This window comes from Pongo pygmaeus, chromosome 7, assembly GCF_028885625.2.
Source record: "Pongo pygmaeus isolate AG05252 chromosome 7, NHGRI_mPonPyg2-v2.0_pri, whole genome shotgun sequence".
Lineage (NCBI taxonomy): Eukaryota > Metazoa > Chordata > Mammalia > Primates > Hominidae > Pongo > Pongo pygmaeus.
This window is the reverse complement of record NC_072380.2, coordinates 116,630,314-116,653,846: the sequence shown is the minus strand read 5'-3', so window position 1 is coordinate 116,653,846 and position 23,533 is coordinate 116,630,314. Positions and strand designations below refer to the sequence as shown.

At 34.8% G+C, this 23,533-nt stretch overlaps 1 protein-coding gene across 28 annotated transcripts in view; it reads right to left on the bottom strand.

Annotated features, from left to right (window-relative positions):
• RIMS2 (regulating synaptic membrane exocytosis 2) overlaps positions 1–23,533 on the bottom strand; it is a 775,539-nt gene that overhangs the window by 94,461 nt on the left and 657,545 nt on the right. For 15 of the 28 annotated variants that reach the window (XM_054499558.2, XM_054499559.2, XM_054499562.2 and 12 more), the window contains one exon: positions 11,119–11,360. The exons of the other annotated variants lie outside the window; for them this stretch is intronic. In XM_054499558.2, coding sequence (XP_054355533.1) covers positions 11,119–11,360 — 242 coding nt within the window. The remainder of the gene's footprint in view (positions 1–11,118; positions 11,361–23,533) is intronic. 28 annotated transcript variants of the gene reach the window in all.

Below are 23,533 nucleotides of genomic sequence, written 5' to 3'. Positions count from 1 at the left end.
ACCTCAGTTGATCCGCCCACCTTGGCCTCCCAAACTGCTGGGATTCCAGGCATGAGCCACCGTGCCCAGTCAGATAACTCTTAAGATTGAAAAAACCTGCTTCTAGTTTTCTATTTTAAAAAAGTTTATTTTTAACTCAACAAAAAACCCCTGAAACCTGATTAAGAAATGGGCAAAGGTCTCCAATAAACAGTTGTCTAAAGAAGATAAACAAATGATCTATGAACATATGAAAAGATGCTCAATACCACTAATCATTAGGGAAATGCAAATCCAAACCACAATGAGATACCACCCTCATACTCATTAGAACGGCTATTATCAGAAACCACCTCCCAAAAAAAACCAAAAAAAATTAAGTATTGGCAAGGATCTGAAGAAATTGGAACTCTTGTGCACTACTGGTGGGAATATAAACTTGTACAGCTGCTATGAAAACCAGTATGGCCCGCCCAAGGTAATTTATAGGTTCAATGCTATCCCCATCAAGCTACCACTGACTTTCTTCACAGAATTGGAAAAAACTACTTTAAAGTTCATATGGAACCAAAAAAGAGCCTGCATAGCCATGATAATCCTAAGCAAAAAGAACAAAGCTGGAGGCATAATGCTACTTGACTTCAAACTATACTACAAGGCTACAGTAACCAAAACAGCATGGTACTGGTACCAAAACAAATATATAGACCAATGGAACAGAATAGAGGCCTCAGAATTAACAACACACATTTACAACCATCTCATCTTTGACAAACCTGACAAAAACAAGCAATGGGGAAAGCATTCCTTATTTAAGAAATGGTGCTGGGAAAACTGGCTAGCCATATGTAGAAAGCTGAAACTGGATCCCTCCCTTATACCTTATACAAAAATTAACTCAAGATGGATTAAAGACTTAAATGTAAGACCTAAAACCATAAATACCCTAGAAGAAAACCTAGGCAATACCATTTAGGATATAGGCATGGGCAAAGACTTCATGACTAAAACACTAAAAGCAATGGCAACAAAAGGCAAAATAGACAAATGGAATCTAATTAAACTAAAGAGCTTCTGCACAACAAAAGAAACTATCAGAGTGAACAGGCAATCTACAGAATGGGAGGAAATTTTTGCAATCTATCCATCTGAAAAAGGGTTAATATCCAGAATCTAAAAAGAACTTAAACAAATTTACAAGAAAAAAAAACAACCCCATCAAAAAGTGGGCAAAGGATATGAACAGACACCTCTCAAAAGAAGACATTTATGCAGCCAACAGACACATGAAAAAATGCTCATCATCACTGGCCATCAGAGAAATGCAAATCAAAACTACAAAGAGATACCATCTCACTCCAGTTAGAACGGCAATCATTAAAAAGTCAGGAAACATCAGATGCTGGAGAGGATGTGGAAAAATGGGAATGCTTTTACACTGTTGGTAGGAGTGTAAATTAGTTCAACCATTGTGGAAGACAGTGTGGCGATTCCTCAAGGATCTAGAATTAGAAATACCTCTTGACCCAGCAATCCCATTACTGGGTATATACCCAAAGGATTATAAATCATGCTACTATAAAGACACATGCACATATATGTTTATTGCGGCACTATTCACAATAGCAAAGACTTGGAACCAACCCAAAGGCCCATCAATAATAGACTGGATAAAGAAAATGTGGCACATATACACCACAGAATACTATGCAGCCATAAAAAAAGATGAGTTCATGTCCTTTGCAGGGACATGGATGAAGCTGGAAACCATCATTCTCAGCAAAATATCACAAGGACAGAAAACCAAATACTGCATGTTCTCACTCATAAGTGGGAGTTGAACAATGAGAACACGTGGACACAAGGAGGGGAACATCACACGCTGGGGCCTATTGGGGGGTGAGGGGCTGGGGGAGGGATAGCGTTAGGAGAAATATCTAATGTAAATGACGAGTTGATGGGTGCAGCAAACCAACATGGCACATGTATACCTATGTAACAAACCTGCACGTTGTGCACATGTACCCTAGAACTTAAAGTATAATAATAATAAGAAGAAGAAGAAGAAGAAGAAAACCAGTATGGCAGTTCCTCAAAAAACAAAAATTAAATTATCATATGATCCAGCAATTCCACTTCTGGGTATGTCCCCAAAATAATTGAAAGGAGGGCCTGTTAGAAATATTTGTACACCCATATTCATAGTAGCATTATTCACAATAGCCAGAAGGTGAAGGAACCCAAGTGCCTACTGACAGATGAATGGATAAACAAAATGTGTTGTATACATGTACATACACACAATGGAATATTATTCAGCCTTAAAAAAGAAGCAAATTCTGATGAGTAGAAATATCTAGAGCAGTGAAATTCACAAAGACAAAGTAAAATGGTGGTTACTAAGGGCTGGGAAGAGGGAAGAATGAAGAGTTATTGCTTAATGGATACAAAGTTGAAGTTTTGCAACTGAAAAGAGTTGTGGAGATGGATTGTGGTGATGGTTGCACAACATAATGAACATATTTAATAACACTTAACTGTACACTTAAAAATGGTTAACAGGTAAACTTTATGTCATGTGTATTTTACCACAATTAAAAGTATTTTAAAAATATGTTTTTTAGAAGAAAAATATGAAATCCAATTCAAATTTAAGAAATGTTAAATTAGTTTCCACAAACAATAAAACTGCTATCTTTCTTAGCTACATGCTGAGCCTAGATGCTATATAAGTACCTTAACACAATTTATGATATATTAACACCAGCTTTCACTTACAGAAAATGTTTTGTTTACCTCATCTACAATACTTGAGCCACTTGAAGTTAGTAAATAACATATAGTAGCATGATTCAATATTTTTAAATAATGAATGATAGTATTATAAGGGCTAAAACATTGTTATAATTTTAAAGGCAAGAAATATGCCTAAATTTAGTGGTAAAGGCACATTGTTAGAATCCTACATTAACATGCCATATCCTATAGGGTTAGTGTGAAATTTGTGATGATGTGAAAATATAATACTATTACTTAACATCTCTTTTATTCTTATTACTTGTTTCCACAGATATTATTGTATTTAATGTATGCTTGTGTATTAATAGGGCATACATCAAGTCACTTTCTGTGTGCCTGGTCTGAATGCTGTCCAAAAAAATAAGCATTAGGAAGGATGGATCCGGGATTACAGTGAGTTGGCCAGCAATTGAGTTTCTCTATGTTTCCTTAGCAAACATCCACTTAGCGCTTTATATATTAGGTCAGTAGTTTTAAACCTCTAAAAATCTCACTTCTAGTTCTGTAAAAATTTATAAATGATACACATATTCTACTACACTTTTACAATACGTAAAATATATGTAGATATTTTAAAAGGTGATTAAAATTCAATAAATATTTGCAAATAGTTATTTTAAATAATAAAATAAGACATGCTCTCAGGAAACACATTTGAAGTAAAGTGCCTTATAATTTCTGAAAACAGTGGCTTAATGCTATGTGGCAGTATTAGATTGTGGTTTGCTTATCAAACCTGTTTGCTCTTTTTCCTGGGCACACTCTAAGGCTATATTTCCCAATGTTCCATTTTCCAGCATCAGCCTTCTGACTAAGCAACCAAGGGAATAGAAGCAGAAGTGATGTTACCATTTCCAATTCCTGTCCATAAAAACTTCCCAGGTAGTGGCTGAAGAGAGAGGGCTCTAAGACCTTCTAAGAGGGAAGGCCCACAAGATGAAAAACGTCTTGAGGCCTGGATGACTACAGAAAAGGCCACTGCCTACTGGAAATATCTACATTGGACTGATATTTGATGAATAAATGAACTTTTGTATTAAGTTTTCAGGGTTTGTATATATTACAGCAGGTAATGTATGTTAGGTAAATACAGTATTTTGAAGGTTGGCTTCCAAATTCAGTTTTCTCATACTTAGTTTTAATTATGTCATAGTTGAAAAAGAAGCATCACAAAGACACACCATAGGCCATGTAAAGCATAAACCTAGGGTAAGGTTTCTTGTTAATAATAGTAGATGTAAATCCATATTTTATTTATCTTTTTGATAACTTAGAATTTTTTGGTAAACTTCTTGTCAGATCTTAAAGTGTCATATTATCTTTATTGAGGGCTGAAGAGGAGCTTAACTAGGAGTAAAAGTTGCAAACTTGGTATCATATTCAAACCACAGTTTCATCACAAGAATCTTTTTAAGCCACTTTCCTATTTTCTCATTGTTAATGCAGTTAAAACTAACACCCCCCCCCCGCCAAGTCCGGGGGCAGTGGCTCATGCCTGTAATCCCAGCACTTTGGGAGGCCGAGGCCGGCGGATCACAAGGTCAGGAGATCAAGACTACCCCGGCTAACACGGTGAAACCCCGTCTCTACTAAAAATACAAAAAATTAGCCAGGCATGGTGGCGGGTGCCTGTAATCCCAGCTACTCGGGAGGCTGAGGCAGGAGAATGGCATGAACCCAGGAGATGGAGCTTGCAGTGCGCCGAGATCACGCCACTGTACTCCAGCCTGGGCGACAGAGCAAGACTCTGTCTCAGAAAAAAAAAAAAAAAAAAAAAAAGAAAGGCCGGGTGCGGTGGCTCATGCCTGTTATCTCAGCACTTTGGGAGGCCGAGGCAGGCAGATCACCAGGTCAGGAGATCGAGACCATCCTGGCTAACATGGTGAAACCCTGTCTCTACTAAAAATACAAAAAATTAGCCGGGCGTGGTGGCGGGTGTCTGTAGTCCCAGCTATTTGGGAGGCTGAGGCAGGAGAATGGCGTGAACCCAGGAGGAGGAGCTTGCAGTGAGGTGAGATCATGCCACTGCACCCCAGCCTGGGAGACAGAGCGAGACTCCGTCTCAAAAAACAAAACAAAACAAAAACAACAAAAAACAAAAAAACAAAAAAAAACTAACACCCCCAGAAAGGCATGAGACCATCTGGCATTTAGACTGAGAATACTAGGTGAAGCCATATATTAAATATTTGTAAAGTTTAATTTCTTTTTTGTTTTTTAGATTAAAAAAATAAAAGTAAATTCTACTATTTCTTTCCATTCCCCAGGGAAGTGAATCATGTAGCCTCATGGAATTCATGGCCCTTTCATTGAGCATATGTGATACAATACTAGAAACTGAGAAGGATAAACTAAAAAAGAAAAACAAGTTTAGGCAAGAGATAGATGAATAAATGATTACAGTTGCTAAATGTTATAACAACAGTTACTTTAAAGTACTGTGTGAGCTTATAAATTATTACAAGATGAAAAGAGCGTAGATGCCTGAGTGACCACAGGTTACAACCAATGATCTCCACTTAAGTTCTGGATCTCACCTACCCAATTGTTCCCACAAGTAAGTCCCTCTTTTTAAAAAACAAAGCTCTTCTTTGATTCACTCTCCCTCAAGTTATAGTCCTATTTTAAAATTTTTATTTCTTATTTGTTTTAAAAAATCCCAGAAAGAATTGTTTTTAACTGTGCTGTCCAGTAATCACTAGTCGCATGTGCCTATTTAAATTTAAAATAATTTAATTAAAAATGTAAAAGAATTAAAAATCCAGTTAACTTAGTTACCCTAGCCATATTTCAAGTGTTCAATGGCCACATGTGACTAGTGCTACCATATTGTACAGAACAGTGCAGATATAGGAGATTGCCATCACTGCCAAAAGTTCTATTTAACAGTGCTATTCTAGACTGTAATAGAAAAATTAAAAGTGAAGTCTCCAGATCCAGATTGTCTGGATTCAAATTCCAACTTCCACCCATGACATTAGCTGGGTAAATTTGGGGAATTTATTTCCTGTCTCCCTACTTTTTTCCCCCATCTATCGAATGGAGATAATAACTCATTCCTCCTTCATAACTTTGTTGTGAGGTTTAAATGATTTACATGTAAATGCTTTGAACTGTGTCTAGCACATAATAAGTGCTTAAAAAGTGTTAGGTTTTCATATTTTTATTCTCACTGACTCTAACTCACCTCTTCGTTTTCTTTACACGCTCCCATCAGGCTTTGTCCACCACTGCAAGGTTTGTCAAGGTTTACCAAATTTCTCCATCTTGCCAAATTCAATGGTAAATTATCAGTCTTCATCTTACTTGACCTGTCAGAGCCCCTGACACAGTTGATCATGTCCTGCTTCTTAAAATATTTTCTTCATTTGGTTTCTAAGATATCCCTTTTTTATTTTTCCTTTAATGGTTGCTTTCTCTTAAGCCTCTGATGAATTTTCTTCTTCCTGACCTCTAAACGGTAGAATGTCTTAGGGCTCAGTCTTTAGTTTTCTTCTTGATTCAAGTTACCATAAATAATCTTACCCAGTTCTATGGCTTCAAATGCTACCTGCAGATTACTCCTAAATTACATCCTTAGCTTTGATCTACTGGGCTCTGAATTCATCTATGCACTTAATCATGTAACAACTGCACTTAGATGTCTAATGGACATCTCAAAATCAAAATCATGTCTAAGACAGAACTCTTGATTCCCCTATGAGGCTGAATTGGTTACTGATGTCTTATATCTACCATGTGATTTTAATGTACTTTTCATACATTTAAAAATATTATCTTTATAGAAATGCTGTTAGGATAGCACGTGTCAATTCCATCAGTCAGACAGACATACTATGACTCAGATCTGCTTGGTAAGTTTTTAAAGAGTCCATATTTAATATATAACCCAGAGTAAGCAATAGAATTCAAGTCTCCTCATTCCCTCTATATGCTCTCTACTAGGTTATGATGCCTATCAAGTCATACTCAATTCTTTAGAAACAGTGATTTAAAAGATGAGTTTCCAATTAACAGGCAATGGAACATACAAATAGTATGACAGAAGAGAGATATAAGTTAGCCTCTATGTGTGTTGGTCAACATACCTTTATAAAAGTTTTCTCCTTTGTCAATTATTATTTACATATAATTACTGTGATATCATCCAGAATCATTTCACTATTCTTTAGGAAGACCCTGTTTTGCTGAGTTTCTACTCTTCAGAAGGGAGGTAAGTTGTCTTGTCTGATCTTGAAATCCATGGTGGTACAATAACATTTATTTTTACAATAGTAAATACCATCTCAAAAAATTGAAATCATTATGATACATCATTCATCACATGATGACTCTTTAACTTAACTACATATAGATCTTCACATAGAGACCAGGAAAATAAAGAGAATACTAAACAAGTCTTTGAAAATACAAACATACAGCTGAAAACACACAAAGAATTTCTTTGTTTCAGGCAAGTTACTCAATACATCTTATATATTTATGTCTGAAGAAAGAAGCTATTATAAGATCCAGCATTATAAAACTAGTTCATTATTGTAGATAATGACTTTTGATAATGTAATATCTAAGCTACTAGATCATATGCTCAAATACTGAAATTTGAAGATTTGTTTCAAATACTTTTGAAGCTTATGATTCCATTTTTTTCTTAAGAAAATAAAGCATAATTAAAACCTTATTTTAAACACATATACATATGCACACAAATACAGAACTTAGAAACCCATTGGAAGTTTGAAATCCAGTAATTGTAAAACAATCTCTGTTGGCCATGCTACAGTCAAACTTGGGCTTTAAAATGAGAGATAATCTGAATTCTATTGCCAGCAGGTCAAATCTATTAGGTGAGTAGGTATGAATAACTGTAAATTTTAAGAACGATTAAAAATATACCCATTTTAATGTCACTGAATAGTAATAAAGACAGTAACAAAGAGACTTTATCGTTTGCTATGTAATATATAAGAAGGAACTTTATAACAAGAAACAAGACTACATTTCTTAAATCTGCCAACATCACAATGTTTTTGAGATGAAAACCTATAACTACTCATACATGAAAACCAAATCAGTGTTGTTACAGAATCTCAATGTATGGTCAATAGAGCTATAATTTTGTAATACAAATACAAAGAAAGAAAGATATATGGGACAGTTATGCCAAACATGTAAAGACGTGAAATTGATCATTGAGAAATACTGACCCTTCTGTTACTGAATTATTCTACACTCTTAATTTCTGTGATGCTATCCTCTCATAATTTTGGTCTTTTCTTTATGATTGTTCCTTCTTCTTCTTCTTGGGCTCTTCCTCCGCGCAATTCTAAAATGCTAATCTTCCACAGGGCATTGTCTTGGCCTACTGCTGTTTTATCTGTATCATTCTTCTTGGGCAATTTCAGCCATGTTCATGAGTTTAAGTATTACCTAAACTTTGTAACTCTCAGATTTATGTCCCTGGTTCTGACACAAGCTTCAAAAGTGTTTATTTAAATGTTCTAGACATTTCCACTTGGAAATTTTCACAGATATCACAAATTCAAAATTTCGTAAATCAAAGACTCATCCCTCTTCCTCTTTCCCCAACATGTCTTTTTTTTTTTTTTTGAGTGGGGGGAGTGCAGGACAGAGTCTCACTCTGTCACCCAGGCTGGAGGGCAGCAGCCAATCTCGGCTCACTGTAACCTCTGTCTCCCGGGTTGAAGCAATTCTCATGCCTCAGCCTCCAGTGTAGCTGGGACTATGGCATGAGTCATCACGAGGGGCTAACTGTTGTATTTTTTGTAGAGATGGGGTTTTGCCACGTTGCCCAGGCTGGTCTCAAACTCTTGACCTCAAGTGATCTGCCTGCCTTGGCCTCCCAAAGTGCTGGGATTACAGGCATCAGTCACCATGCCCCAACCACTCTTCTTATACTTCCAATATCCATTAATGGCACTACCATTCACTCAGTGATGCGAGTCAGAAATATGGGAGTCATCTTAGAATTTCCTCTCCTTCACCTCCTCATATCCAATCAGTCACTTAATCAGGTAAATGACTACTAACTTTGCTCTTTAAAAATTCCCTGAATCTATCATCCCCTCTCTATCTTTATTACAGCTGGCTTAGTTCATGATCTTATCTTTTGTCTGAATTATCATACTTCTCTATTAATTCATCCTTAAATGCTCTTTTCCAGGTGTGGACTTAAGTTTACCTCTTTATTGTAGCCCCACTAGAATATAAGCTCCAAGAGAAGAAGGATTTCTGTCTTCTGTTCTCTTTAGGATAGTCCCTGGCAAATGATAGGTACTCAAAAATTATTTGTTACAAACAAATGGCAGCCTGAATGGCCTAAAAACTATACATAAAGTACATACAAATATGACCATATCAATCCTCTACTGAGAACCTTTTAAAACTTCCTATCATCTATAATTATGATCTGAGATGCTCTATGACCTGGTCTCTATTTATCTACTAGCTTCATCTCTAGCTATTCATTCCAACATTTTATGTTAAAATTAGGTAACTGCTTATCATTCCTGCACATATCATGGATCTATGCCTTGTTTCTTATGGTTTCTATCTAGAACACCTTTCTAATTGTCTTTTACCTAGTTAGCAGCCACTTGAGTCACTGAGATGATACCTCTGATTAGGTATCATCTCCAGGAATTCATTCCTGGAATTCCAGGTTGAGTCAAGTGGCCTTCCTCTGAGCATCCAGTGTAACTTCTATGTAATTCTAGATTCACCACTGGCGTATGACCTTGAAGCAATCTGTTGAAGTATCTGTCCTCTATTAGACTGTAAGCAACTTGGGTTATAAATGATTTCCTATTCATCTTTTTTCTTCATGTGTCTGGCACACAGTAAGCGCTCAATACTTATAAATAAGAACCCTGAGTGAATGGAATTAATTATTTAGTTTCATATATTTTCTAACTTGTAGTCTTATTAATGTCCATTTTAGGTTCGTAATTTAAAAAAAATTAGTAGACTTTATTTTTTAGAGAAGTTTTAGATTGACAGATGTTTGTAAGTTTTAAAGAAAAACATGCAATGAAGTTCTAGTACAGAAGTATAAAAAAACCTCAATTTCAAAAGGCCAGCATGTATTATATTAGCACAACATAGTTAATTAGTATAAATATTAACAATTTTAAAAATCATTAAAATATGATCTGTATGTCCACTGTCCATAAATTAAACTTCTATTTATATATTAAAGTGCAAAATAGTATTTTACAACACCAAATAAAAAATCCTATGACAAAAATCACTTTAAATATCTTTAGTTACAATCAGAATATAAAAAATACCACTAAATAATTATTTCAATATAATATTGTTAAATAAGACTAAATTCCCAGAATCACAAGTACAGTTTGTAAAAATCAAGATTAGCCGGGTCCAGGAATTAATGTAACCTTAAATTCTTTTGTGCTGTAGATTTATATCTGACTTCTATGTACAAGAGTCCTAGTAGTCAAACATAAATTAGATTTAATCCAGCTGTCTATAATTTATTTTGCTATAAAAGAAACACCATATTACATGCATTTGTTTGTTAAGCAGAAGATATGCTATTATTTCCAAGATACCAAGGATTTAATGTTTAATTATCTACACCCATTTGAAAAAAGACATTGCTTTGATTCACAAATTTCTTAATTGCTAACAGTGGCTTTTCTGAGTAGGAGTGTTGTATATAATTTATTTTTGCAGATGTGATTTAGCAACAGAATTTTAAAGTAGCAAAGCTTTGAATATCTTCACTGTCAGCAGAAAATTCCTCCATCCCTGCTGCTGGAGAATATTGCTGTTTGAAGTTTTAACACGGAAATAAAAATTGCAGTGAGAAAATTGATAACTACTGGTAAATGTTGCTTACAAACTGGAAAGGAAGTTGGGCTGTCAGCAAAACAAGAACTGTATTATTCACACAAAATATGAGAAGTCATCTTCACAGCATCTTGCTGGGAATGGAAATTAATTTAGCTGGTTCCAACTTGAGGAACCTAAAGAAAAGCAAATATCCCCCATTTCAGATTATCTTTACAAAGGATCAGCAGCTGGCAATTGGGTGTCACAGCGTAACTCCTCCCTGAGGAGGAAAGACATTAGCTACATTTTAAAAACACTGGCCAAGGTTCACTCGGAAGCAGGCTCATTGATCACTGGAAAAAACATCATTGTTGATTTCAGAAAGGTTAACTAGTTTAAAATGCCCTTTCCCTCTGGAACATGTCATCATCCACACATTACTGCAATAAAATGAATAAGAGAAAAGAAACATATCTTGTAATGACAACTCAAATATCAAGTTAAAAGTAACATTAAAATTCCTACCCGTTTGGCTGAGCTGAGAAGCACTGCGACTTTTCCGTGACAGACCAACGATAGCTACCATTTTGGCACCAATGCTAGAGCGCCGCTTTTTGCCACTGGTGCCCAAGGCGCCCACTGCAGTGTCAGACTGGCTGCCATCATTCTTCTCCAGTGAGCACATGTCTCCACTGATGCTGGTGCTTTTTGTCATGTTCTTCCCTGATATGCCCACTTGTCTGCTTTGCATTTTGGATGTAAAGACACTGTCAGCCGATGGATCATTAAAAGTGAGGACAAGAGTAAAAAGGAAAAGACAGAAAATGCATTTTAGATAAAACATTTGGAGTATAATTAAATTATATCATCTATGGAATATATTTTTAGGATTTAAAAAATTTCAAATACCATGGTCTTGATTGTGCTTTGCTACTCTGGGCCAACCTTAGAGCAAATATGCAAAATCAGATTTATGATTTTATTTCTGCTGTCAAAGACAAGGTGCAAATTCGCATGATCACAGGAAAAAAATTCATGAAAAATCAGTGGGTTCATTTAAGACACTATGCTGTCCTGCAGGACCTAAAGGTAGCCATACAACATAAGGGAGAAGTTGACAAAAACATTCTTCTCTACTTTACTGTTGCCTTCAAAAAGTAATTAGACAAGTGGGAAAATTTTACCAAAACAAAAAAAAAAGGCCAATAATATAGTATCCATTTCAAAAGTGGCCCTGTAAGTTTTCTCATAATAAGGTTTATCTAATAATGGTCAAATTTTCTAAAAAGGCTTGCTATTTTCATTAGCTTTGAATTAAAAAATACTTTATTTCACTTTACTTAATTTCATCATTACTGATATAAATCTATATTACAAAAATAAACAGAAGAGAGATTTCCTTCTTGCACTCTTTTGAAAGAAAGAAAAATCATTATCAGTTTTCCAGACAGTGCACCAGAAAGCAATCAATGAATCACTGAGGCATGTGAGCTGATTAATAATCTACTGCAAGACTAATACTGCAACTGGGAGTAATTAAAGAAATGACTTTAAAAATGGAAAAAAATTATTTTTCCACGATTTCTGGGGTATGGTAGGTGTAGATTAGAAAGTGAAGAATCTGGAAGCAGGCTATCCAGCTAGCCCCCATAAACCTAGGAGGACTATGAGGGAAGCAGTCTGTTTTGCAGGAATGAAAATACTTATTTACATATCAATTTTTGACTCAGTATTACAAAGTTTTATTTTGGTTCTGATAATGAATGTTTAATACATAAAGTAATAAAAAAGAATAAAAATCAAGAAACAGAAATATCTTTAAACATTATTTAAAGGATGAGAATTAGAAAACTAACCTATTGAGGTGAACTCTTATATCTAATTCAATTATCTTGGTCTTCCAGAAAAAAAAAAAGTGTTTTCTATCCTAGAGTAAAATCTGGTTAAAGGCTAGAACCACATGTTACTTTTATTAACCTATGTAATACCTTCTCCAAGTATTTAAGAGGGAAAAGACCCAGTGTGAAATTAAAAAAATATATAGTGAAGTATACTATTATATCCCTCACATTTGTTTTAAGAAAAAATGTGGCATACATAGTCAGAAACAGGACAAAGAGAGTTACTGTGTGTGTGTGTGTGAGGGAGAGAGAGAGAAAGTTCAGGGGGGTGGGGAGAGAAGAGAAGAGGAGAAGAGAAGAGAAAAGAGATGAGAATATGTTTCTGTAATATCCTGAAATGATAATTTTCAAGTTTGTTTTATTTTGATAGAAAGTAAAAAGAAAAGGCTTGTTATAGTTTAAAAGAGCCAAAGTTTAACAGAAACTAAGGCTTTTTATATAACCTATGTTCCATAGTCAGAATAACCTAGTGTTTCTGTTATATAGCAATTTTTGGGTGGGCACAGTAGCTCACGCCTGTAATCCTAGCACTTAGGGAGGCTGAGGCAAGACGACTGCTTAAACCCAGGAGTTTGATACCAGCCTGGCAACATGTGAGACCCCATCTTTACGAAAAAGTAAAAAATTAGCCAGGCATGGTGGCACATGCCTATAGTCCCACCTACTTCGGAGACACAGGTGGATCACCTGAGCCCGAGAGGTTGAGATTGCAGTGAGCTGAGATGGTGCCACTGCATTCCAGCCTTGATGACAGAGTGAAATCCTCAGAAAATTGTATCTTGTGATTTTTGCATTTGAATTTTTATGTTTGAATATCAAGGCCATAAAGAACTTGACCAAAATCAAATAAGATACTACAATAAAATACTAACTGGAACTGATACATCATTTTGTAGATAAATAATATTTTAATGAGAACTTTGTTTGAAAACAAGTGCACTTCTCTTCAACCTAACAACTTTAATAAAGCATTATTTACAAAAGGAGTTATTTATTTTTATTCATTTGTTTTTTAGAGATGGTGTTTTGCTCTATCACCCAGGCTAGGGTGCAGTGGTACAATCATAGCTCATTGTAACCTCGAACCCCTGGGCTCAAGTGATTTTGATTTTCCTGCTTTAGCTTCCTAAGTAGCTAGGACTACAGTGCATGCCAGCACACCTGGCTTTTTTTTTGCGGTGGGGGAGGGGAGACAGATTCTCACTGTGTTGCCCGGGCTGGTCTCAACTCCTGGACTCAAGTGATCCTCTCTCCTGGTCCTCTCAAAGTCCTGGGATTACAGTCCTAGGATCGAGCCTGGCCCAAAAGGGGTTATTAAAAGTTTTATAAGATGGATGCTCTTTTTATTTCCTTGAAACTTAGAGATCACCAGGAATGAGTTTATGAATAGTAGTAGCACTAGAGTGGTGTGTTTTGATGAGAGAAAGATTGCAGCTAGGGTTCCTTTTCTTTCTTCACTGGACATCATCTAAAATGATAAGCAAAAAATGTTGTAAGCAAATAAGCTACTTTTTTTTTTTTTTTTGAGATCGAGTTTCACTCTTGTTGCCCAGGCTGGAGTGCAATGGCGTGATCTAGCTCACCGCAATCTCCGCCTCCCAGGTTCAAGCAATTCTCCTGTCGCAGCCTCACAAGTAGCTGGGATTGCAGGCATGCACCACCATGTCCAGCTAATTTATTTATTTATTTATTTTTTGTATTTTTAGTAGCAACGGTGTTCTCCATGTTGGTCAGGCTGGTCTTGAACTCCCGACCTCAGGTGATCCTCCCGCCTCGGTCTCCCAAAGTGCTGGGATTACAGGTGTGAGTCACCGCACCCAGCTACAAGCTACCAAAATTTTTAAAGTTTTGGGAGTCTTGATTTTTGAAATACTTTGGAGTAAGGAATTTGTAATTATGGGCAATATTTTAAAATGCTCAGTGTGGTTAGGAAAAGATGTATTACATTAGCAATTTTTTTAAAAGAGAAATTTTATAAGGTTTGGAAATACAGTATATTTCAACACTTCTAGTGGGATCTCAGTGATAGATTTCTAAAGAGCAACTTGGCAATATATGTCAAAAGCTTTAAAAATAAACAAGCCTACCCTTTAACCTAGCATTTCAACTTTAGAATTTATCATAAGGGAAAACTTAGCAATGTGTACAGATTTAGGTATAATGATATTTATTGCACAATTGATTATAATAGCAAAAAAGAAAACAAAATAAAACAAGGGGAAAAACCCACAAATGTCCAACAACAGTGGGTGTTTAAATAAATTATGTTCATCAATAAAAGACAATGTACTTTTGAAAATGCTGTTAAACATAAATGTTTATGGACATAAAAAGATATTCTTGATGGTGGGGGATGGGGAGGGAGAAGCAGGTATCTGTAACTTAGCTTTGGATGACATATGTATCAAATATGGATTTACCCTACTACTAGGGGACACAGGCAAATTCAAATCCCAAAGTTTTTCCAGTGACAGAAATCCAAAAATAGTTTTATAAAAAAAGAAGTAATATTCTGCGCTAAACTAAGTAATTTGAGAAGCCTAGATTCATGAGATGATGTACCAGTCATCTGCACAAAAGAAGAATGAAGAGATATGAAGAAAAATAAAATTATGTGTTCAGAAAAATTTTATTTTTAGGGGAAAAATATAAATGTACTTAGCCAAAAATATGAAAGGATATACTGTGACCAGTCTGCTACAAGTCATTTTAATTTTTTCTGGTTGATAGCTATGTGTTAAAAAAAGTTTGTCTTTTTCTATTTTGTTTTTTCCAGAATAAACATAAAAAGTGTTGGTAACTAAAGAAAGTTAAAACAGACAAATGAAAAGAGCAATCAAGGTCCAACATCGCTTCTTCTTTTATGTAAGTCAAATTACTCAACCCACATTAGTTCATGTCATGGGTTAAAGGTACAGTATCGATTTGTAGCTAATCCTAACAGATTACTACACAATAGATTGAGTGTTAATATAGGGTGTTCAGTTCTAGAAAAGGACATTGTTTTTACATTTCTAAATATTGTTTTGTGCATATTTCTAATTTTTGGCTTTAGAAAAACAATAAAAACTGTATATATTTAGTATTATCAAAGTTAAATATATACAACTGCCAATACGGAGATTGATTTATGGCAAAATAATAGTTGTTGAAAAGTTGTATCCTGAATCGTTAAAGAAAAGGCAAATCTAGTATTGTCAATCACTAGGAGAAAAGTAACAAGTAACTACAAAGCAAGTGAAACACAAGTATTCCCCAAATACATAAATAGCATATTAGGGATTATTGGAAGATGTGATTAAATTAAATGAAGTTTATATGCTATAGGGCCAAAGTTTTCATTTATAGGTTTGAATGAATAGAGGTAAGTGGTTTGGCTTAAAGATAATAAGTAGCAAAGATGAGACAAAGACAAATTCTGAGTCTTAAGAACGTATAGTCATGCCAAAACAAATATTTCATCACATTAGAACTGAGAAGGTAGTCTGGAAATAATTTACCAAGGAATGAAAGACTGGGGTGATTCTATGGAGGCCTAACAGCTAATACAATGGAGAATTAGGACTGTGGCACAGGGACAGAAAAGACATTGAAGGATAGAAAGTAGACAGAGATAGTTCCAGGAGTGAAACCATTTATAACATCTTTGGCAAGAAAGTGGTGATAGCGCTTGTAGTGTTCAAGAGTTTGAAGACAATAGCATTCCTGGTAGATTAGAAACAAACCCAGTAGGACTGGTCAAGCTCCTAAACACGGTATCTTGAAAGGCTTACTTCCTTTTTCTTCCCACTGTTGTGCTTCCTGGGCCAGGTGCCACAAATTAACTGAATACCTGCTGCTACTATAACTCATACTTCATCGCACCAGTTGGCAGTCATTGGATAAATGTCTGGATTTTAAAGTGCCATTTCTTGCATGTTCTTTGCAGGAAAAAAAACAGCAACAAAAAAATCTGGCTTCTGTCTAAAGTTCTCCTTTTATATAAAAACTTCTCTATATTAAATACCATTCCTTTCCTAAAATGTGGTAGCTGAAATTATTATTATCCAAATTTACTACACAACAAACTTTATTTCACTTAAACTCAGATTACCATCTATGATTTTAGGCTAGTAAAGTAGTAATCATTTATTCAACAAAGATTTACTGAACACCATTTATGACAAATATGCAGATACAAAAATGATATGACACAGTCTCTGATTAATTTGCTGGCAAATATCGGCATGTAAAATGCAAATATGGCTGCATAAGAACTTGGTTTTGGTTTACAACTGAAATTCCAATGGTCAATTCTAATGTCAAGAAACCCTAATTAAGCTAAATGAAAACCTCTCTTTGAAGAGTATGTAAAAACTGAGTTTTTCATACTAATTCTTTGACTTCTGGAGATGACAGAAATTTAAAGTTTAGTATTTTTAACATTATTGCAAGTACTGTATATAAATACATTATGTTAATATGCTTGAATGTATTACTATAGTATCTAAATGCATTAGAGGGGGTGTGTGTGTGTGTGTGTGTGTGTGTGTGTGTGTGTGTGTCTATGCCACAAAATGTCCAGGGTTAGGGAGAAACTTTTGGCTAATTAACAAAGTACATTTAATCAAAAACATCTGCCTTGATTATAGCCATTAGCAATTAATCTATGTTTAAGGTTCTTAAGTCTTAGGTCTCATGGCAGGAAGCAGTATTTCAGTGGTCACAAGGTAGGTCACTGCTTACTTGGGATAATTTAAGGAGCATCCAGGAGGACTGTAATTTCCAAAATTCCTTTCCCAAGAGCTTGTTAATGCCAAAAATTCCAATATATTAAGGATTTCTTTTTAAAAAAAAATGATTTGTTTCTTAAAGTTTGCTCCCTTTTAACATGTCACATTCCTGGGATTTGGACATTCTTATTTAAAAGATATTTACTTTGGTCCAGGTGCAGTGGCTCACGTCTGTAATCCCCGCACTTTGGGAGGCTGAGGCGGGTGGATCACCTGGGGTCAGAAGTTTGAAACCAGCCTGGCCAACATGGCAAAATCCCATCTCTACTAAAACTAACAAAAATTAGCTGGGTGTGGTGGCAAGCACCTGTAATCCCAACTATTCAGGAGGCTGAGGCAGGAGAATCGCTTGAACCTGGGAGGCGGAGGTTGCGGTTGAGCCGAGATCACGCTATTGCACTCCAGCCTGGGCAACAAGAGCGAAACTCTGTCGCAACAAAAAAAAAAAAAAAAAAAAAAGGAAGATATTTACTTTGAAATAAATAAAAATAAATTAAATTAAAAGTAGCAGGCTATGTAGCAGGCACTATTCTCAAAATTAAGAGGTGTAGCATAGAAAAGGACAGAATGCTCCTGTTTCATGGAGCTTTCATTCATACTGTCATAGTGAAAGACAGTAAACATATAAACAATTGATAATTTTAGATAGTGATATGTGATCTGAAGAAAATAAGATGGAATAAAATAACAAGGGACTGAAAAGTTTGGGGACAACATTAAATAAGGTTGTCAAGGAAGGCCTCTCTGAAGAGGAGACAACCTAGCTGAGCCCTGAATGACGAACCCAGTCAGATAAAAGAAGCATGTTCTAAGCTTAGAGAGGAGCAAGTGCAAATATCCTGAGGCAGGAATGAGAATGTTTGTTAGAGGAAATTTACAAAACTAAATATAAATGGAATGAAGTCAAGGTGAGCATTGTAGATAGGATAAGGCCTACACATGTAGGGACAAATGCATGGCCTGCACGACTTACTCGTAGTTAACTGCTTATTCAGATATTACATCAGAGCTGTCCTAAGACTGTGAGAACATAGATTGCACAGGTTCTTGTATCAGGAGACTTGGGATTCAGCTCAGTATTATGTCTCCAAATATAACATCAAAGGGCATTTTGGAGAGATCATGGATATCTTCCTTAAAAGTGATAAATTTATGAAGGCTAAATCTTTAAGGAAACTAGGAATATTCCTTTATTAACTGAACATAAAAAGTTTATTTAAACTCTTAAGTCTGTCTATATATTGAACATTTACTATCTCTCGAATTTATAAATTCTCTACCAAATTATTGAATAATAGACCTCTCCCTCCACCATGAGTTTGAAGGAAGTTACTTTAAAGAAAAATTTTAAACGTATTATTTATAGAACATAAGTATATGTTTCTCTGTTTATCACACCATGATCATGGTTCCTAATCATTTGTCTATCATCAAATGATAATTTTTCAGTATCTTTTTTTATGCTAGTTATATGTCCCTGCACTCTCTCTAGCTATGTTTTGTCTTCCTTAAAAACAATTAAGCACAAAAACTATATTTAAAATGTACATGTTTCAAAAATAGGTGTCACTTGCTTTCTCTGTCAATTTAAGATAAAAATGTATACAAAAATTATGATTTTAAATGTCTTCATTATAACATGTATCTTACAAAAGCTGTATCTCTTCTCTGATGATTTCAGCTACTTTATTTTTAATCATCCTCAGAGAGATGACCTGGTTTCCATTTTGTTCCTTTTTCCCCTTGAATTTTTAGTTCAAACATTTCTGTACTCAGCTAATTTAAACCATAGTAAACATCTTGCCACAAATTGATCGATTCCTTTAGCAAACATCTACCTTGCATCTACTTGGTGTTAGGTCCCAAGGCAGCAAGTGGGGGCTGAAATGGTACCTGCCCTCCATGCTCTGGCATACGGGGGCTGAAATTGACCAAAAGGAAGAATACATTTTTTTCTTCACATAAAGAAGGAATTTTCTCTAATTGTTCTGTTCAAAGCAAGTATACATTTCTAATTATCTACCTAGAGGTACCACTTTTTCTAATTTGTGCAAAGCCTCCATTTAGGCAAATGGTAGCTTTGGCCCTGTGGTCAATAAGAACAATAAATAAGACATGAGACATTACCTAAGGGACATGTGCTTTAGGGGTACAAATATGAGTGAAAATACTTATACAAATTAGCAAAAGAAAAGTTATAAGCACAGAGAAAAGGGACATAAACCCAGTGTTATGAAATTTCACTGGAGGGAAGGATACTATTGAGAATCAGAGATGAGAAAAGCTTTATAAACTTGGGTCTTGAATGGTGGGTAAAAATTATGACATGTAGAGAGAGAAAAATATTCAAGAGAATACTATAAATAATACAGTGGTTAGAATGCACATATCATGTGTTTAAGATGCAAAAATCTTCAATAATAGTAAACTGAACTCAACAATACATTAAAAAGAACTTTCATCATGACCAAGTGGGATTGATCCCAGCAATGCGAAGATGGTTCAACATATGTAAATCAATCAATGTGATACATTATATCAACAGAATGAAGGACAAAAATCATATGATAATTTCAATTGATGCTGAAAAAGCATTTGATAAAATTAAATACCCCTTCAGGATGAAAACCTTCAAAAAACTGGGTATAGAAGGAACATATCTAAACTCAGTAAAAGCCATACACAGTAGACCCACAGCTAGTATCATACTGAATGGGGAAAAGCTGAAAGCCTTTCTTGCAAGATCTGAAACATGGCAAGGATGCCCCTTTTCACCACTATTATTCAACATCATACTGGAAGTCCTAGCTAGATCAATCAGACAAGAGAAATAAACAAAGGGCATCCAAATTGGAAAGAAAGAAGTCAAATTATCTTTGTTTGCAGAAGATAGGATTTTATATTTGGAAAAACCTAAAGACTCCACCAAAAAAACTATTAGAATTGATAAACAAATTCAGGAAAGTTGCAGGACATAAAATTGACATACAAAAATCAGTAGCATTTCTATATGGCAACAGTAAACAATCTGAAAAAGAAATCAAGAAAGTAATCTCATGTATAATAGCTACAAATAAAATAAAATGCCTAGGATAAACTTAACCAAAGAAGTGAAAGATCTCTATAATAAAACTACAAAACACTGACAGGAGAAATTGAAGAGGACACAAAAAATGGAAAGATATTCCATGTTCATGGACTGGAAGAATCAATATTGTTAAAATGTCCATACTACCCAAAGCAATCTACAGATTCAATGTAATCTGTATCACAATACCAATATTCTTCACAGAAATAGAAATAATAATCCTAAAATTTATATGGAGACACAAAAGACCCAGAATAGCTAAAGCTATCCTAAGCAAAAAGAACAAAACTGGAGGAATCACATTATTTGACTTCAAATTATACTACAGAGCTATATTAACCAAAACAGCATGATCCTGGAATAAAAACAGACATATAGACCAATGAAACACAACAGAGATTCCAGAAACAAATTCAGACACCTCCACTGAAGTCATTTTTGACAAAGGTGTCAAGAACATACATTGAGGTTAGAACAGTCTCTTCAATAAATGGTGCTGGAAAACAAGACATCCATATGCAGAAAAATAAAACTAGATCCCTATCTCTTGCCATATACAAAAATCAAATCAAAATTGATTAAATATTTAAATTTAAGACCTCAAATTATGAAACTACTAAAAGAAAACATTGGGGAAACTCTCCAGGACACTGGTCTGGGCAAAGATTTCTCGAGTAATACCTCACAAGCTCAGGCAACCAAAGCAAAAATGGACAAATGGGATCACATCAGGTTAAAACGCTTCTGCCACAGCAAAGGAAACAACAAAGTGAAGAGACAACCCACAGAATCAGAGAAAATATTTGCAAACTACCCGTCTGACAAGGGATTCATAACCAGAATATACAAGGAGCTCAGTCAATAGGAAAAAATGTAATAATCCAATTTTTAAATTGGCAAAAGATCTAAATAGAAATTTATCAAAAGAAGACATACAAATGGCAAACAGGTACATGAAAAGGCATTCAACATCACTGATCATCAGAGAAATGCAAATCAAAACTACAATGAAATATCATTTCACCCCAGTTAAAATGGATTTTATCAAAAAAAGAGGTGATGAATGCTGGTGAGAATGTGCAAAAAAGGGAACCCTCTTACACCGTTGGTGGGAATGTAAATTAGTACAACTACTATGAAGACAAGTTTGAAGGTTCCTCAAGAAACTAAAAACAGAACTACCATATTATCCAGAAATCCCATTGTGAGATATACACCCAAATTGAAGAGATATCTGCATTCTCATGGTTATTGCAGCACTATTCATGATAGCCAAGATTTGGAAGCAACCTAAGTATTTATCAACAGATGAATGGATAAAGGAAATGTGGTACATACATACAATGGAGTACTATTCAGCCATATAAAAGAATGAAATCCTATCATTTACAACAACATGGATGGAACTGGAGGACATTATGTTAAGCGAAATAAGCCAGCCACAGAAAGACAAACTTTGCATGTTTTCACTTATTTGCAGGAGCTAAAAATTAAAACAACTACACCCATGGATCTAGATTACAGAATGATGGTTATCAGAAGCTGAGAAGGGTAGTGGCGGTGGCAGGTGGGGAGAATAGGGATGATTAATGGGCACAAAAATATGATTAGATAGAATGAACAATATCTAGTATTTGAAAGCACAACAGGATGACTATAGTTAACAATTTATTTTACATTTAAAAATAACTAAAAGAGTATAATTGGATTGTTTGTAAGAAATGGTGAATCATTTTTTTCTAACATGTAGAATTTCTAACATAAATGTGAAGCATTGTTACATCTGTGTCTCATTAAACAAACCTACAAATGAACAAATAAACAAGGCAATCTATTCAGTGAGGATGTCAAGAATAAAGCTATGCTTCTCTTCTAAGTATCTTCTATTGATTATATACCTTTCTGCTATTTATCATATGCCATCTATTTACTATATACATAATTGTAATATATAATGTATGTATAAATGGGACAAAGACTTTTCCTCTTTCGTTCATTGGTAAATTGTACGTTTTCAAATAATGTTTGCCACATGGTAAGTGTTCAGCAAATATATGTTGAATAAATGAGTTAATCTTTAAAACAAATGTAACTCAAGGTTGTGATGAGGTAATCCTCATGAATTAACGAAGCAACCTCAATGAAGTAACATATATATAGCAATTAGCACAATGTCTAGAATATGGTTAAGATATGTTGACTCTAATTATTATGTATATTTACAATTACATGGAGGCATTAAGGCTTTACTAAAAATATAAACAAACTTGTTAGATTTACTTGAAGAAGCAGCCTATTTTATACAAACAGAGATGGTCTGTGGCCTTGAAGAAACAGTCCCTCAGATTTCCTACAGCCAAATAATCCCCATACCTTTGGTAATTTCAAATTTGAAAAATATGTAATTCAATAAAAACCATTCATAAAATAATCCTGGAATGCAGATGACTGATAATAATGCATATACAAGTAAATTTAATTTCATAGACTAATTTGTTAATTTTCAGATTATTTATTGTTAATATATGAGAACAATTGAATTTTTTTAACTTTTAAATCCAGGGGTACAAGTGCAGGTTTGTTACATAGGTAAACTTCTGTTATAGGGGTTTGTTGCACAGATTATCTTATTACCCAGGTATTAAGCTTAGTACTCATTAGTTATTTTTCCTGTTTTTCTCCCTCCTCCCACCCTCCACCCTCCAAAAAGCTCCAGTGTGTCTTGTTCCCCTCTCTGTGTCCATGTGTTCTCATCATTTAGCTCCCACTTATAAGTGAGAACACATGGTATTTAAATTTCTGTTCCTGTGTTAGTTTGCTAAGGATAATGGCCTCCAGCTCTATCCATGTCCCTGCAAAGGACATGATCTAATTCATTTTTATGGCTGCATAGCATTCCATGGTGTATATGTACCACATTTTCTTTATCCAGTCTATCATTGATGGGCACTTAGGTTGATTCTATGAAGAGACTAATTTATTATCTACAAAATGTCAAATATTATGGTTGGCACTAAATAGAAAGTTATACACTTTTGGCATAAATGAAATGCTATACACAATCCACGTGAATAAATTTACTCTTCATTTTTGTTGGTAAATAATTATTAAAATTGGAAATTCCCTTTATTCCTTAGATTATCCCTAGAAAACATTCCAAAACTCCAAAATGTAGACTT